The sequence below is a fragment of the Mustela lutreola genome, chromosome 14 (genome assembly GCF_030435805.1).
Source record: "Mustela lutreola isolate mMusLut2 chromosome 14, mMusLut2.pri, whole genome shotgun sequence".
Classification (NCBI taxonomy): Eukaryota; Metazoa; Chordata; class Mammalia; order Carnivora; family Mustelidae; genus Mustela; species Mustela lutreola.
The window spans coordinates 1,549,252-1,566,596 of NC_081303.1; the positions used below are offsets into that span (position 1 = coordinate 1,549,252).

Genomic DNA, 17,345 nt, shown 5'->3' on the forward strand with positions numbered 1-17,345 from the left:
CGGGGCCGCCCTCCGGGTCCCCACAGCCCCCGGCTCCGGCGGCAGGAGCCCGGCCCTCAGCGGCCGCCCGGACGCTTCCCTGCGGACGCTTCCCTCCGGCCGCCCCGCTCCGGCCGCCCCGCTCCGGCCGCCCCGCTCCGGCCGCCCCGCTGCGGGATGAGGAAGCTCCGCGGGGGAGGGACCCGGTCACTCACGCGCCCCTCGGCTCCGCCCTGAGGCGGTCTTCGGCCTCGTCCTGGCGGACGCAGCTCCCGGATCGACGCATCGACGCCTCCGACGGGGCGGGGAAGCGGACCAGGCCGCTGAGAGCCGCCCCCGGAACTGCTGCGTAGACGCGCGACGGAAGAGGACGCGCGTCCGCCGCACGCGTGAGTCTCCGTGCGATGGGCCCCGGGTCCCTCCAGTCGCGGCGACGCTCCACACGCCGTGAAGCACCGCGGGGCGAGGGGCGTCCGGCCGCGTCCGCCCTCTTCCCTGGACGCGGAACATGTTTCCGTTTCACCGCAAGTCGCTCCCGGGCATCCGGGGGTATTTCCCCGTCACCGGCCGCTGAGCCCTGAGCCTCCCCCGGGACCCCCGGCGAGGTGTTTCCTCGTCTCACCCTCTGCGCGGCCCAAGGCACAGCGCGACCCGTGTTGTGGCCGAAACCCGGCTGCAAGGGCGCTGACGGGCACCGCTGGCAGACGACATGGTATCACCAGACAAAACCCCAAAACTCCTAGAAGTGACACCTGAATGCAAGATTAGTATCAGGAACTGGTAACGTCTCTATACCCTAATCATGACGCAGCAGAAAAAGAAATTAAGAAAACAATTACACCAGAGACGACAAAATACCTTCAAGTACATGCAACCATGGAGCCGAAAGACCTCTCCTCTGGAAACCATAAAACTGATGAGGGAACCTGAAGGCGACCTGAACGAAAGGAAAGATATTCCATGATCATGGATTAGCATCAACATTGTTAAAACGGCGGTACCACCCAAAGCCATCTACCGATTCCATGCAATCCCCATAAAAATGCCAGTAGCATTTTTCACAGAACCAGAACGAATACCACTAAACTTGGTATGGAACCACAATAGATCCCAAATAGCCAAACCAATCTGGGAAAGAACAAAGCTGGAGGTACCCTTCAAGATACCCTGGAAAGCTGTAGTCATCAAAGCAGTAGGTACCGGCACAAAGATAGGCACAAATCAGTGGAATACAGAGTCCAGACATGAGCCCATGTTCATACAGCCAAGCTCCGACAACTCAGGCAACAATATACAAATAAGTTTCTTTAATAAATGGTGTTTAGGAAACTGGCAGCTACAGGTAAAAGAAGGAAACTGGACCACTTTCTAGCACCACACTCAAAAATAAATTCAAAAATATTAAAGACCTACAGGTGAGACCTGAAACTATAAAAATCCTAGAACACAGGCAGTAATTTCTCTGACACTGGTCCTAACATTTTTTTAGATATGTCTCCCAAGGCAGGAGAAACAAACATAAACCACTGACATTACGTCAAAATAAAAAGCTTCTGCACAGCAAGGGAAACCAAAAAAATGAAAAGGCCACCTACTTCACAGCCAAAGACATTTGTAACCAATGTATCTAATAAGGGATTAGTACCCCCAAATACATAATGTACACATTCAACACCCACAAACAAACAATCCAGTTAAAAACTAGGCAAAGGACCTGAACAGACATTTTCCCAAAGAAGACATCCAGATGTCCACCAGACATGTGAAAAGATACTCAACATCACTCATTATCAGTGAAACGCAAATCAAAATCCCAATAAGACATCACACTGGTATGAGATATCATTCTGGTCAGAACTGCCAGAATGAAAAACAAGAAAGAACAAGTGTTGGCAAGGATTTGGTGAAAAATGAACCCTCATACATTGTGGGTGGGAGTATAAATTGGTGCAGCCACTGTGGAAAACAGTATGGAGGTTTCCCAAAAAATTAAAAATAGAAATGTTATATGACCCAATAATTCCACTACCAGATATTTATCCAAAGAAACAAAAATACTAATTTGAAAAGATATGTGCACCCCTATGTTTATTACACATTAGCTACAAGAGCCAAGACATGCAAACAACCGAAGTGTGCACTGACAGGAGAATGGATAAGAAAGATGTGGTGTACACATACAATGGGATATTGTGCAGGCGTAAAAAGGAATTCGAGCTTGCCATTTGCGACAATATGGATGGACCTAGAAGATACAATGCTACGTGATATACATCAGTCAAAGACAAATATCATGTGATTTCAGACATATGTGAAGTTTAAGAAACAAATCAAGTGAATAAACAAAAATACAGAGAGAGAAACAAAAAACCAGACTCTTAAATGTAGAATACAAACCAGAGGGGAGGTGGATGGCAGGATGTGGAATAAAGATAAAGGGAATAAGTGTATACTTAACTTCATAAGCACTAAGAAATGTACAGAATTGCTGAATCATTATACTATACACCTGAACTAATATAACATTGTATGTTAATTGTACTTGAATTATAAAAAAAGAAAAAGGAAAATAAAAGACTACTGCTCAGATCTGTCCTGTTCTTTACTGAATCTTGAATGCCAAGAACAGTACCCAGTAAATAATAGGTATTTGTTTAGTATTTACTGAGAATGCAGAAACTCAACTGCGCATGTCTCCTCCTAGAGACAATACACCCACTGGAAATGGGGATGTTCCTTATTCATCTTAGCATCCCTCAGACTATTCAGAACATTTCACACCAGGAGGAACTTCATATGAGATGTCTGAGGTCGGATCTTCTCTAGACATTTTAGTTTTTTAGTACTCAAAAACTATATATCATGATTAATGAAATAAGTATATTCCTAAAAATATGTAACACATAAAAATATACCAAACAGACAGAATTTTAAAAGGGGTGAAGAAGCAGCCTAGGCAATGTAGATGAGGCACCAACCAAAATCTACACTGGAGAGTCTCAGTACACTTAGAAACTGTACACCGAAGCCAGAGTCATGACTACTCCAGCAGGTGCTTTCACCAGTGGTGACGTAGAAGTTGAGGCTTGTTATTTTCATACAAATAATGAAACAGCAGCACAAACAGAATGCCAGGCTCTAGAGACCATTCTGCAGCTCTCCGGGGAGGCTTCCTGGGAACCCACAGCCTGAGAACCTGAATACTTAACTGTTCTGTAAGTTTGTATATATGCAATATCCTTCTTCCTTACTTCAGAGGTTTCACTGACTCCCCCATATAATGAGTTAATTCACACTAATATCTGAAGGTACATTTTGTAATCAGTTCATCTTAGAGAGTACACCAGAAAAAAATAAAAACAAAAAACAAGATTCAAAGACAAATGTTCTCCAGGTAATTGACTGAGAGGTTTTGTTTCACTTTGTTTTAATGCGGGTTCTATTTTAGGGAGAGGTAAGCATCTGTTCCTACCTTTTTTTAAATTAAAAAAACAACATTTCACGCTAAAACTATACTGTTATGATCTATGTTATAGAACTTTAGTACCCTGACTATTCAAATAATTTCTGTGCAACAAATATCTGGAAATGAATCCAGGTCCTGCATGTGGGTGCCTCCTGGGCCCACCTCGTTCAGGGTCTCCATCCATTTAAGTGAACATCGTGTTATTCTCATCAGTCTCCACAAGTACATGTGGCTTGGCTAAGGAAGCACACCACTCTGTACTTGCACAGGGACACTAAATAAACACACTCTAGTTATATTCCAAGAAGTTTAACCTTGAACTTACCGCCACTCAATATTATCAAAGCACTGACTTAGAACAGTATGTATAAAGGACTCCTTTAAGGAAATACAAACAGGAAACCATAGCCTCAGTGAGTCCGACAGGCAGTGGGAGCCAGACAGGGAAAAGAGATGGGACTACAAGCAGGACTTCAATGCAGCGGGCCCGTGTCATGGCGTGGATATACCTGCTTTTAACGTGGCTGTAACTGGCATCATATACCATGCGAAAATGTCTTTTCAGGAGAGGAAACAGAGGTGAACTATAAAGTGAGAGCCAGTTTCTTTTCTACTCTGCCGTCTAGTAGAAAAAAACCTTTACCCAACGACAAATCATGGTGTACTGTGCCTGGATCCTGGCTGATATTTTTAGCTACACATCCCTCAACCACGTGTCACCAAAATGACTAGGAAGAGGAACACCCAACAGAGGAATAATTCAGAGACTGTGCCCTCTGCCACAGAATTAATGGATATGGACATAAACAACATGTTGGGAAGGGAATTCAGGGTAACGATTATTCAGGCAATGACTAGGTTGGAGAAGACCATTAATGACAACACAGAATCTCTAAGGGTGGAAGTGAGAGCTGATCTGGCAGAAGTTAAAAATGCTATCAGTGAGATCCAATCTATTCTAAATACTGTAAAGCTAGAGTAACCAAGGCAGAAGATGGAATTAGTGATGTAGATGCAGACTGACAGAAAAGAAGGATCAGGAGGGGGCCTGGGACAAGTAGCTTAGAATCCATGAAAACAGAATTAGGGAAATAAATGATGTCTTGAAACATTCCAACCTCAGAATTATTGGGATCCCTGAGGGGCTGGAGAAAGAGAGATGACTAGCAGATACAACTGGACAAATTCTAGATGAAAATTTCCCTAATGTGGGGAATCGAACAAGTGTTCATGTCCTAGAGGCAGAAAGGACACCCACCACGATAGAGTCTAGAAAGACATCCAGACACTTAATTGTGAAATTCATGAATCATAATTCCAGACAAGAGGTCTTAAGAGCAGCTGGGGGAAGAGATCCCTTACATACAGAGGAAGGACCGCAGAGTAACGGCACACCTGTCCACAGAAACCTGGCAAGCCCGAAAGGACTGGCAAGACATATTCAGGGCACTAAATGAGAAGAACATGCAGCCAAGAATACTTTATCCAGCAAGGCTGACATTCAAAATGGATAGAAACATAAAGAGGTTCCAAGACCAGCAGTGTTTAAATGGGTGACCACTAAGCCAGGCTAAATGTGCCCATAAAATGGCACAGGGTTGCAGACTGGATAAAACGCCAGGACCCATCCATATGTTGTCTATAAGAGACACATTTGGAACCTAAGGATACATGCAGACTGAAAGTGAAGGGATGGAGAACCATCTTTCATGCCAACAGGCCTTGAAAGAAAGCTGGGATAGAGATTCTCATATCAGATAAATTAGATTTTAAACTAAAGACTATAGTCAGAGATAAAGAAGGACACTACATCATTCTAAAAGGGTCTATTCACCAGGAAGTTCTAAAAATCATAAATATTTATGCCTCCAATATGGGAACAGCCAACTATATAAGCCAAATGTTAATCAAAATAAAGATTCATATTGATATGAACACATTAATTGTAGGAGATCTTTTTTTTAAAAAAAGATTTTATTTAAGTGAGAGAGAGAGAGCACAGGCAGACAGAGTGGCAGGCAGAGGCAGAGGGAAAAGCAGGCTCCCCACTGAGCAAGAAGCCCGATATGGGACTCGATCCCAGAGCACTGGGATCATGCCCTGAGCCGAAAGCAGCCACCCAACCAACTAGCCACCCAGGCGTCCCAATTGTGGGGAATCTTAACACGCCACTCTCAGTAACATCCAAGCAGAACATCAATAAAGAAACAACAGCATTGAATGACACATTGGACCAGGTGGACCTCATGGATATACACAGAACCTTCCAACCTAAAACAGAATACTCCTTATTCTTGAGCACACATGGAACCTTCTCCAGAATAGACCACATACTGAGTCACAAATCAGGTCTCAACTGATACCAACAGATTGAGATTATTCATTCCCTGCATATTCTTAGACCACAGTGCTTTGAAACTAGAACTCAACCACAGGGAAAAGTATGGAAGGAAGGCAAATACTTGGAAGCTAAAGACCATCCTGCTCAAGAATGTTTGCATCAACCAGGAAATCAAAGAAGAACTTAAACAATTCATGGAAACCAATGAGAATGAAGACACTTCAGTCCAAAACCTATGGGATAAGACAAAGGCGGTCCTAAGGGGAAAATGCATAGCCATCCAAGCCTCACTCAAAAAGCTGAAAAAATCCTGAATACACTAACTCTCTTTACACCTAAAGAACTGGAAAATCAACAACAAATTAAGAAACCCATGCACGAGAAGGGAAATAATCAAGATTAGAGCAGAGATCAATGAGTTAGAAACTAGAGATACAGTAAAAGACATCAACGAAACTAGAAGCTGGTTCTTTGAAAGAATCAGTAAGATCAATAAACCATTGGCCAAACGAATCCAAAAGAAAAGAGAGAGGACCCAAATTACTAAAACAATGAATGAGGGGTGCCTGGGTGGCTCAGTGGGTTATAGCCTCTGCCTTCTGCTCAGGTCATAATCTCAGAGTCCTGGGATCAAGCCCCGCATCGGGCTCTCTGTTCAGCAAGGAGCCTGCTTCCCCCTCTCTCTCTGCCTGCCTCTCTGCCTACTTGTGATCTCTGTCTGTCAAATAAAAAAATAAAACCTTAAAAAAAAAATAAAACAATGAATGAAAGGGGAGAGATCATGACTAACACCAAGCAAATAGAAACAGTCATCAGAAATTATTATCAACAGTTATATGCCAATAAGTTAAGGAACCTAGAAGAAATGGATGCATTCCTGGAAACTATAAACTCTAAAGACTGAAACAGAAAGAAATTGACAACCTGAATAGACCAATAACCAGTAATGAGATTGAAGCAGTGATCAAAAACCTCCCAAAAAATAAGAGTGCAGGACCTGACAGATTCCCTGGGGAATTCTACCAAACATTCAAAGAAGAAATAATACCTATTCTCCTGAAGCTATTTCAGAAAATAGAAACAGAAGGAAAACTTGCAGATTCTATGAAACCAGCATTACCCTGATCCCCAAACCAAGCAAAGACCCCACCAAAAAGGAGAATTTCAAACCAATATCCCTGATGAATATGGATGCCAAGATTCTCAACAAGATTCTAGCTAATGGGACACAACAGTACACTAAAAAGATTATCCACCATGACCAGGTAGGATTTATCCATGGGACGCAAGAGTGGTTCAAACATTCGCAAATCAATCAATGTGATAGAACAAATCAGTAAGAGAAGAGAAAGAACCACATGGTCCTCTCAATTGATGCAGAAAAAGCATTTGACAAAATACAGCATCCGTTCCTGATGAAAATACTTCCAAGTATAGGGATAGAGGAAACCTTCCACAACTTCACAATACCTACCTATGAAAAACCCACAGCGAATTTTCAATGGGAAAAAGCTTGCATCCTTCCCTTTGAGATCAGGAACACGACAAGGATGCCCACTCTCATCACACTGTTGTTCAACATACGACTAGAAGTCCTAGCAACAGCAATCGGACAACAAAAAGAAATAAAAGGTATTCAAACTGGCAAAGAAGTCAAACTCTCTTCGCAGATGACATAATACTTTACATGGAAAACCCAGAAGACTCCACCCCCAAAGTACCAAAACTCATACAAGAGCAATTCAGTAATGCGGCAGGATACAAAAGTCAATGTACAGAAATCAGTTGCTTTCTTATACACTAACAATGAAAATACAGAAAGGGAAATTAGAGAATTGATTCCATTCACTATAGCACCAAGAACCATAAGATACCTGGGAATAAACCTAACCAAAGAGGTAAAGGATCTGTACTTGAGGAACTACAGAACACTCATGAAAGAAATTGAAGAAGACACAAAAAGATGGAAGACCATTCCATGCTCTTGGATCAGAAGAATAAATACTGTTAAAATGTCTATACTACCTAGAGCCATCTATAGTTTCAATGCCATCCCGATCAAAATTCCACCAGCATTTTTCAGAGTGCTGGAATAAACAATCCTAAAATTTGTATAGAACCAGAAAAGACCTCAAATTACTAAGGAAATGTTGAAAAAGAAAAACAAAACTGGGGGCATCATGTTGCCTGATTTCAAGCTTTATTACAAAGCTGTGATCACCAAGACAGCATGGTACTGGCAAAAACAAACAAACAAACAAACAAACAAAAAAAAACAGATACATAGACCAGTGGAACACAGTAGAGAGCCCAGATATGGACCCTCAACTCTATGGTCAAATAATCTTTGACAAAGCAGGAAAAAATATCCACTGGAAAAAAGACAGTCTCTTCAATAAATGGTGCTGGGAAAATTGGACAGCTATGTATAGAAGAATGAAGCTCGACCATCCTCTTACACCGTACACAAAGATAAACTCGAAATGGATAAAAGACCTCAATGTGAGGCAGGAATCTATCAAAATCCTAGAGGAGACCATGGGCAGTGACCTCTTCAACATCAGCCACAGCACCTTCTTTCAAGACAGGCAAAGGCAAAGGAAACAAAAGCAAAAATGAACTTCTGGGACTTCATCAAGAACAAAAGCTTCTGCACAGCCAAGGAAACAGTCAACCCACGGAATGGGAGAAAATGACAGTACAGACAAAGGGCTGATATCCAAGATCTATGAAGAACTCCTCAAACTCAACACTGAAAAAACAGATAGTCACATCAAAAAATGGACAGAAGACATAAACAGACACTTCTCCAAAGAAGACATACAACTGACTAACAGACACACGAAAAAAATGTTCATCATCACTAGCCATCAGGGAGATTCAAATCAAAACCACATTTGAGATACCACCTTACACCAGTTAGAATGGCCAAAATTAACAGGACAGAAAACAACAAGTGTTGGAGAATTTGTGGAGAAAGGGGAACCCTCTTACACTGCTGGTGGGAATGCAAGTTGGTGCAGCCACTTTGGAAAACAGTGTGGAGATTCCTTTTTTTTTTTTTTTTTTTTTTTAAAGATTTTATTTATTTATTTGACAGAGAGAAATCACAAGTAGATGGAGAGGCAGGCAGAGAGAGAGGGAAGCAGGCTCTCTGCTGAGCAGAGAGCCCGATGCGGGACTCGATCCCAGGACCCTGAGATCATGACCTGAGCCGAAGGCAGCGGCTTAACCCACTGAGCCACCCAGGCGCCCAGTGTGGAGATTCCTTAAGAAATTAAAAATAGAGCTCCCCTATGACCCTGCAATTGCACTACTGGTTATTTACCCCCAAAGACACAGATATAGTGAAAAGAAGGGCCATCTGTACCCCAATGTTCATAGCAGCAATGACCACAATCACCAGACTGTGGGAAGAGCCAGGATGCCCTTCAACCGACGAATGGATAAAGAAGATATGATCCATATATACAATGAAGTGTTATGCCTCCATCAGAAAGGATGAAAGTCCAACTTTTGTATTAACATGGAAGGAACTGGAAGAGATTATGCTGAGTGAAATAAGTCAAGCAGAGAGAGTCAATTATCATATGGTTTCACTTACTTGTGGAACATAAGGAATAACACGGAGGACATTAGGATAAGAAAAGGAGAAGTGAATTGGGGGAAATCGGAGGGGGAGACGAAGCATGAGAGACTGTGGACTTTGAGAAACAAACCGAGGGTTTTGGAGGGGAGGGGGTGGTAGGTTGGGTGAGCCTGGTGGTGGATATTAAGGAGGGCACGGATTGCATGGACCACTGTGTGTGGTGCATAAACAATGAATCTCTGAACACTGAAAAAATAAAATAAAATTAGAAAAAAAGGGAAAAAAGAAAGGAAAAATTAAAAAAAAAAAAACACATTCTTTTTTTTTTTTTTTTTTTAAAGAACTCTAGCCCTGTATTGCAACAAGATGTGGGATCAAATCTTTCTGATTTCTCATGAAACTGCCACCCTCTGGGATGGCATCATCAGCTTCTTGCAAAGAATAGCCTAGGAAACTTGCTATTACTGAAGACTGAGTGCTAGATCACTTAGTCCTTCTTCGGGGAGCCACAAAGGACTTTCCTCTTCGGTATCAGAAAAAGTTAGGATTTTTTGTGAGCAATTAGTTGATCTCATGGACACCGTCAGTCATATAATCTGATTCAGTGGATCCCTAAAAACTAAGAGCCACACAGTGACCTCTCAGGAATAAAAATATAGGACTTCATGGCACACTTTTTCTCACTTCTAGTCTCTTTTGCTTCCTGTCTTGATTTCCTCATTCACCTGATTTATCTTATTATGCTGCATGTTTCTCAATTGCCGTAAATTCTAACTAAAAAAGAAATTTAATATAAATAAATGACTATATTAATAGCAATGTTAAAAGCTTTTAAAAATATACACAGTTAACTTATGGTACAGTTGTATATACTGACAGGTATTTTAACTGTTACAGTGATATGTAACTTCAGACTTGTTGCACGCACTCTTAAAAATCAGAAACATGCCGTTCTATGTGCTAAATTTCTTACTTTGTGAAAGGCTTTTTTTCTTTTGTGAAGATTTTATTTACTGACTGACTTATTCAGAGTGTGTGAGCAGAGGAGGGGCAGAGAGAGAGGGAAGAGACTCTCAACCAGACGCCCCACTGAGCGAGGAGCCTGACTCAGGGCTCAATCTCATGACCCCAAGATCATGACCTGCCCCAAAATCAAGAGTTGGAGGATTAACCAACTGAGCATCCACACACCCCCAGATTCATATTCTTTTAGAGAACTATTTAAACTCATCAAATGCTTGTACTGCCATTTGACTTATTTCATATGCTATACCAAAAGGACTCCTGTATTTAAATCAGCACTATGATACACAGACTCATCTAATTCAGTCTCTTTTAAAATATAATCATTTATATATTTAATTCTGCTTTTAAAACCTGATAAATAGCTAGCTTTGCAATATAACAAATTAACACGCTGCCAAGATTTGCTCATCTACGTACTCCTTACGCTAAATAAGGAACAGTTAACAAGCTTTGCTTTTCCTGTATTTTCCTTGGTCGTCTTGACAGAGTATATTTTCCTTGGTCGTCTTGACAGAGTATACACTCCTTGCAGAGTATTTTACCAAATAAAATTCTCTGCAGAAGGGAAAAAATTAAAAGAGAAATGTTTTGGGAACCAGCCATTCATTCTCAGTTAAATTTCATGTGTGACCTGTTTTATGTATTACATGTACAACCTAGTACCTCCAATGTGGCAAGACCAGAACAGAACGAGCAGTGGACGCCGGCAAGTCCAGGTGATAAATGCTGCTCATTGTGATGCCGCCTGTTACTATCTCCTTGGGTTAATTAGTTCCCAGATATTACATAACTCTTTTGTGTATTCATGCACTTCTTGCTACTCAGACAAAATATTTTACAAAGGAAACTGTGTCATTGTTTAGGTCGAAGCCTGTTAAACTATGGTTGTAGTTCAGAAAGCATAAAACAAATTAGACACAAATGAACCCTTTTATATTCTGACCCAGCAATTCCACCTGTAAGAATGTATTCTAAGTTAATAATAAAAAAGCTTGCACAAAGATTTACTTATAAATCTGGTCTCGACAATGTCTTTGACATAAAAAGTTTTATTTATTTATTTATTCTCTACCGTGTCACAGTAGTTACCATACAGCACGTCATTAGTTTTTGGTGCAGTGTTCCTGATTCTTCGTTTGTGTGTAACACCCAGTGCTCCTTGCAATAGACGTAAAAACACTGTCCAGTATCAACAGTGGTGGGACAGTTCCCTGACCGTGTGCTGGATGCCACGCAGCTCTTAGCCACTCTGCGAGGCAGCTGCCCTTTCTGGGAGAGGGACACACACCAGCAGGCTGGCCGACGCATGCCGAATGGCAGCTGGTACTTCACATTTCACAGGAGGGAAGTAGACTGTTTCTACAAAGTAACCAGGAAAGGGCGCCTGGGTGGCTCAGATGGTTAAGCGTCTGCCTTGGGCTCAGATCATGATTCCAGGGTCCTGGGATCAAGTCCCGCATCGGGTTCCCTGCTCAGTGGGGAGTCTGGCTCTTCCTCTGCCTCTCTCTCTTTCATGAATAAGTAAATAAATAAAATCTTAAAAAAAAATAATGCCAATCTTAAAAAAACAGAAAAGCGAGTTCCATTTGCATACTCTAGTAGTGACAATCAAAGCCTGAAGCGCAAACTCCCTGATTACCATTAATGCGTTCTCGGTTTGGGAGAGCAGGGCCATGAACAGTGACCTCTGCTATTGGCAGAGGAGTTCTCGGTTGCCATCCAAGTCTTGGGACTTAGATTCATTGCTTGTTGGTAGTTTTTTTTTTTTTTTTTTTTTTTTTTTAGTATTTTATTTATTTGTCAGAGAGAGAGAAAGCATGCACAAGCAGGCAGAAAGGCAGGCAGAGGCAGAGAGAGAAGCAGGCTCCCTGCTCACCACTTTTGAATTCCATTAAAAAAAAGAGGAAGGAAAGATTTGATTGGGTTTATAGTAAGTTTATGCACAATTCTTGCCCCTAAAAGGTGATACAGGCAGAATTTGGGTTTATCTGGAAAACTGCACCTGTGTTCCTCAAAGCTACAATGGATAAATCTAAGGAATGGATAATTCAGATGACTGGAAATGTGTTATAAAAGCTTTTGCTTTGGAGCCCAAATCTAATGAAGCCAAAATAGGAGCTACTTGTATGTAATCTCCTTTGGTCTGGTATCTATTGAAATGGATAAGTTAAAGTCCATTTCTATAGCTCAGATAGACAAGGCAGAAAAAAAAGAGTAAAAGAGACAACCCACATCTTCAGTTATTCACAGAAACTGACTTAAAAATATGTTCACTTCTTAAGGCAGTTTTCATATTGCAGACAAATGAAGCATTTAACAAAATTTAAATCCTTCGCCCCCTTTTTTTTAAACCAACAGCATCACCAACAGGCATCTGCTGAAATTCTGCCAGAGACAGGGCGTTGGAGGTGTGGCCTGCAGACCAGCTGTGTGCCACTGCCCCAGAGTCTGTCTGTCGGGGAGGTGGCCTTTCCTGCCCCACCCAGACCGACTGAATGACAATCTGCAGTTAACAAGATCCCGTGGTTTCCTACCAAGGCTGAGGAAGCACTCTGTGTTCGAGCATTTTTCTGGTTCTGGAGACAGCAACAAGGTGTAACACAGGTCCTCTAACTGGAGTATCTAGACCAGGAGGTGAGGAGCATCCATCAAAGATACACTATACACAGAGCACAGGCCAAGTGACAGGTGGTAAGTGACGGGTGATAAGACAATGGTATGATCATTCAAACGAAGGCAAAAGTTACTCAAAGCTGGGGCAGGCGGTGGTGACGGACAGGAATGACCGTGCCTGCAGGAGAGAGGAGAGAACAGTACCCTCCGCTCTCCTTTGCATAAATGTACTCTGCAGCGATTCTGTACACTCCACATGCCCAGAGATCCGAGAAATGAGTAGGGTTAAGAGGACCTACTGAGCCTCACCAACTCATTTCTTTGCCCTGAAGAGAGTCAGGCAGCAAAGCTTCAGAAAGACAACAGAGTAAGGCATCGTAAGAGGTCACATGCTCCATTCCGAAATGCACAGCCTTCTGGGAGATAGGGCCGGCTGTTTTACCCATTTATACATATTTCTATATATGTACAGATGTGTATACATGGATTATACATATTTCTATACATACACATATACATATTTCTATACATTATTTCATTATACATATTTCACTTTCCACATTAAATGTGTTAAATTTAGGTTTAACTTAAAATGTAGGGAAACCTCTTTTTTGTGTGTTTATTAGTTAAGTTCAATTAGCCAACATGCAGTACATCATTAGTTTCAGATGTAGAGTTCAATAATTCACAGCTGCATGGAACACCAGCACTCGCTGCACCCCGTGCCCTCCTTAATGCCCAGCACCCAGTTACCCCCTCCCTCTACCCACCTCCCCTGCAGTAACCCTTGGTTTCTTTACCATAGTTAAGAGTCTCTCATGTTTGTCTCCCTCTCTGGTTTCTTCCCATTCAGTTTTCCCTCCCTTCCCCTATGGTTCTCTACACTGTTTCTCATATCCCTCATAGGAGTGAAACCATATGATAATTATCTTTCTCCGGTTGACTTATTTTACTCAGCAAAATACCTCCCAATTCCATGCCTGCCAGATGTAAATGGAAAGCTCTCATCCCTTCTGATGGCTGAGTAAGCTCCCACGGTTTGTATATAAATACTGCATCTTCTCTACCCGTTTGTCCGTCTCATCTCTTCCCACAGCTCGGCTGTTGTGGACGCTGCTGCTGTAAACACTGGGGTGCACGTGCCCCTTCGGATCACTACATTTGAATCTTTTTTTTTTTTTAAAGATTTTATTTATTTATCAGAGAGAGAGAAGGGGAGAGAGCAAGCACAGGCAGACAGAATGGCAGGCAGAGGCAGAGGGAGAAGCAGGCTCCCTGCCAAGCAAGGAGCCCGATGTGGGACTCGATCCCAGGATGCTGAGATCATGACCTGAGCCGAAGGCAGCTGCTTAACCAACTGAGCCACTCAGGCGTTCCACTACATTTGAATCTTTAGGGTAAATACCCAGTAGTGCGATTGCTGGGTCATTGGGCAGCTCTAGTTTCAACTTCTTGAGGAACCTCCACTCTGGGGAAACCTCTTTTTTGAAGCACTACTGAAAGGAGCCCCACGGGAAGTACAGAATTCTTTTAACAAGAGTCAGTTCCTAAATTATTTGTACTGTGGGGTAACAGTTTCATTATATTTTAATTAAGTCTTTTCAAAAGAATCATGCCTGTACTTACTACAGAGAAGCAATGATTACAGATTTGCTGTCTTGTCACTTACGAAAATCAATACAGGAAGGTGAAAGAGTAGCACCTGTCACATGGTTACGTTTAAGGGCCCCCAAAGTCCCTCTCTTTGGCCTTCCAAGGGTAGGACTATCTCACCGAGATAAAAATAAAACGCCTTAATAACAACATCCTGAGAACACCGTGGCTTGTACTGTTCATGCCAACTGTAACTGATCCTGGGCTCAGACCTGGCCCTGGTGTCAGTGGCTTTTACCTACTGATAGACTGGTAAGGTGGCAGGCTAATTCTTGTCCAAAAATGGTAATTTCCCAGGGTCCCAAGAAGGTTTAAAAAAATTTTCTTTCTATCTCAACACAAAGCCTACTGTCTGTAAGCAATGCCACCAGCGGCTGACATTTGAAACTGACAAGCAGCCCGTGTGCAGTAGGGAGATAAGGCCTGGCACATGCTGCTACCTCCTGGGATTTTCAAAGGCTAGTGGCTCCAGCTGCTGGCTGTGCCCTACCCCCAGTGTGCACTGCTTCGGGGAGCTCTAGCCCCTCCTTCTGACTGTGATAAGAACATGTCTGATTGGAATAAGATGATTTTTGAAGATATTCAGAACAAGTGACTTCCCCTATGTAAAAAAGGAAAATGGGAAAAGAAAAAAAAAAAAAGGTAAAATATTAAGCTAAGAGATCTTCAAGCGTCATTTGGTAGAGAACAGTTAATGCAGTCAAGAAGCAGCAAAAAAAAAAAAAAAAAAAATGAGGGAGGATTTTTTAAAAAATAAAATGAAAATAAATGAGAGAAAAAGAAGAGACTGAAAGGAAAAACTTTTTGTGAAAGTCATTCAGATAAACATACTGGAGAAGGGTGAAGCAAAAACACTGCTGATAGAAGGAATGGGAAAATGAAAACCAATTAAATGTCAAAAGTACAGACATCCCCCCCCCAAAAAAAAAAAAACAAAAGGAAAAGGAAAAGGTCCATTATGGAAGAAAAAAGATAGTCCTCATCAAAAGTTTCCAATCCCTGTGGGACCAAGCTGGCACACACGGAATAAAAGGCAAGGGACAAGAAGCCGGGGGTGGGAGAGAGAGGGGTACAGAGTACTCAGCCCCAGTAAGATGCTAAGGCCAGAGCGAGCAAAGCCAAAAACCTTGCAGGGAAAACAAAATTCAGAATACTAGGGGAGTCAGGAAAAGTGCCAAATCCAAAAAGGCACATAGGCAAGTGTATTTTTAAAAGTTCATATTCCATGGGTGACAGTTTCATGCTGGGTTCTGAAATGAACGGGGATGTCATGTAACGAATCTTTTGAGACCTATGCCTAGAACGTCACTTACTCTCATCTTCGAAGTATTTTTATTGGTACTATTATCACAGACAGCAACTGGAGAGAAGAGACCAGAGCACACCCAACAGGACAATTCGATTCTTAGGTGCATTGTGTGTATTCAAAGCATGTTTCTTGCATGATATGCACTTACGACTTGAAGAAATAATACTATTGAGATTCTGAATCATTAAAAAAATTCAAAATGGAACCAGGCTTTACAAAGAGCCCTTGAAATAATAAAATGTGGCTTTCTAAACAAACCAAGTGGAGTGGTCAGAGAACAGAAAGCAGTGAGGAGTCTGTTCAGAGTCGGTGTAAGCCGAGTGAGTGACTCCGGAGAAATCTCTGCATATGCCCACACCTCAGCTTCCTTACAGATAACATGACAAAGACAAAACAGCAGTGGCAGTAGATAATGGTACCTACATCTCACCGATTTATTGTTAGAAGCAAGTAAGGGGCTGTGTATTTGCTTTACAAATTGAAAAAAATACTTGGGAAAAGTAGGTAACTTCTTAAAATGAAAAATAGGACTAGCGTTTAGAAAAACTCTGGCTTATGTAATACCTGGAATTCATGCTCATGCTCACACTGAAGCATGTAATTCTGGATGAATCACTATTTCTCATGTCTGCTAAGCTCCAGCATCATGACTATAAAATTACACAGGACTCAAAAACTGTGAAAAAAATACATCATATATCTTCTTGGAAGTCAATATTCTTTAAAGAAAAACAAGACAAAAGTAATAAAATGCTTCAAAATCAAAATATATACACAGCAGAAGGAGAGACCTATAGAGCATGGGAATGAAACTGAGAGCCCAGAAATGAATCCATACATCTCCTGCCCACGGATTCCCAACAACGGTGCAAAAACCACCTAATGGGGAGACAGCACTCTTATCACAAATGATGTGGGCACAACTAGATAGCCACAAGCTAAAGAACAAAGCTGGACCCTTACACATGCAAAAAATAACTAAAAGTAGATAAATATCTAAAAGTAAAAACTGAAATTTTGAAACTTTTAGAAGATGGCACCAGGTAAAACATTCATGACCCTGGATTTGGCAAAGGGTTCATAAATATGACATTAAAAGCATAAGTAACAAAAGAAAGAAACAGATAAATCAGACTTTGTCAGAATTAAAATCTTTTGTACTGCAGAGGACGCCCGCCATGAAGATAGTGAGAAGAATCCACAGAATGGGAGGAAATAGTTATGAATCGGATCTGATAAGCATGTAGTTCTAGAATATATAAAGAACTCTTACAACTCAGTAATAAAAAGACAAATGACCAATTAAAAATAGGCAAAAGGAATTAATTGATAATTTTTCATAGGAAAAAAAAAATGGCCAATAAGCCCA

The 17,345-nt window shown here is 41.6% G+C and overlaps 1 protein-coding gene across 3 annotated transcripts in view; it reads right to left on the reverse strand.

Moving 5' to 3' along the window:
* NME7 (NME/NM23 family member 7) overlaps window positions 1-17,345 on the reverse strand; it is a 276,360-nt gene that overhangs the window by 76,886 nt on the left and 182,129 nt on the right. For 2 of the 3 annotated variants that reach the window (XM_059145681.1, XM_059145684.1), the window contains exon 11: window positions 12,936-13,060. The exons of the other annotated variant lie outside the window; for it this stretch is intronic. In XM_059145681.1, the coding sequence (XP_059001664.1) occupies window positions 12,936-13,060 (125 nt within the window). The remainder of the gene's footprint in view (window positions 1-12,935; window positions 13,061-17,345) is intronic. 3 annotated transcript variants of the gene reach the window in all.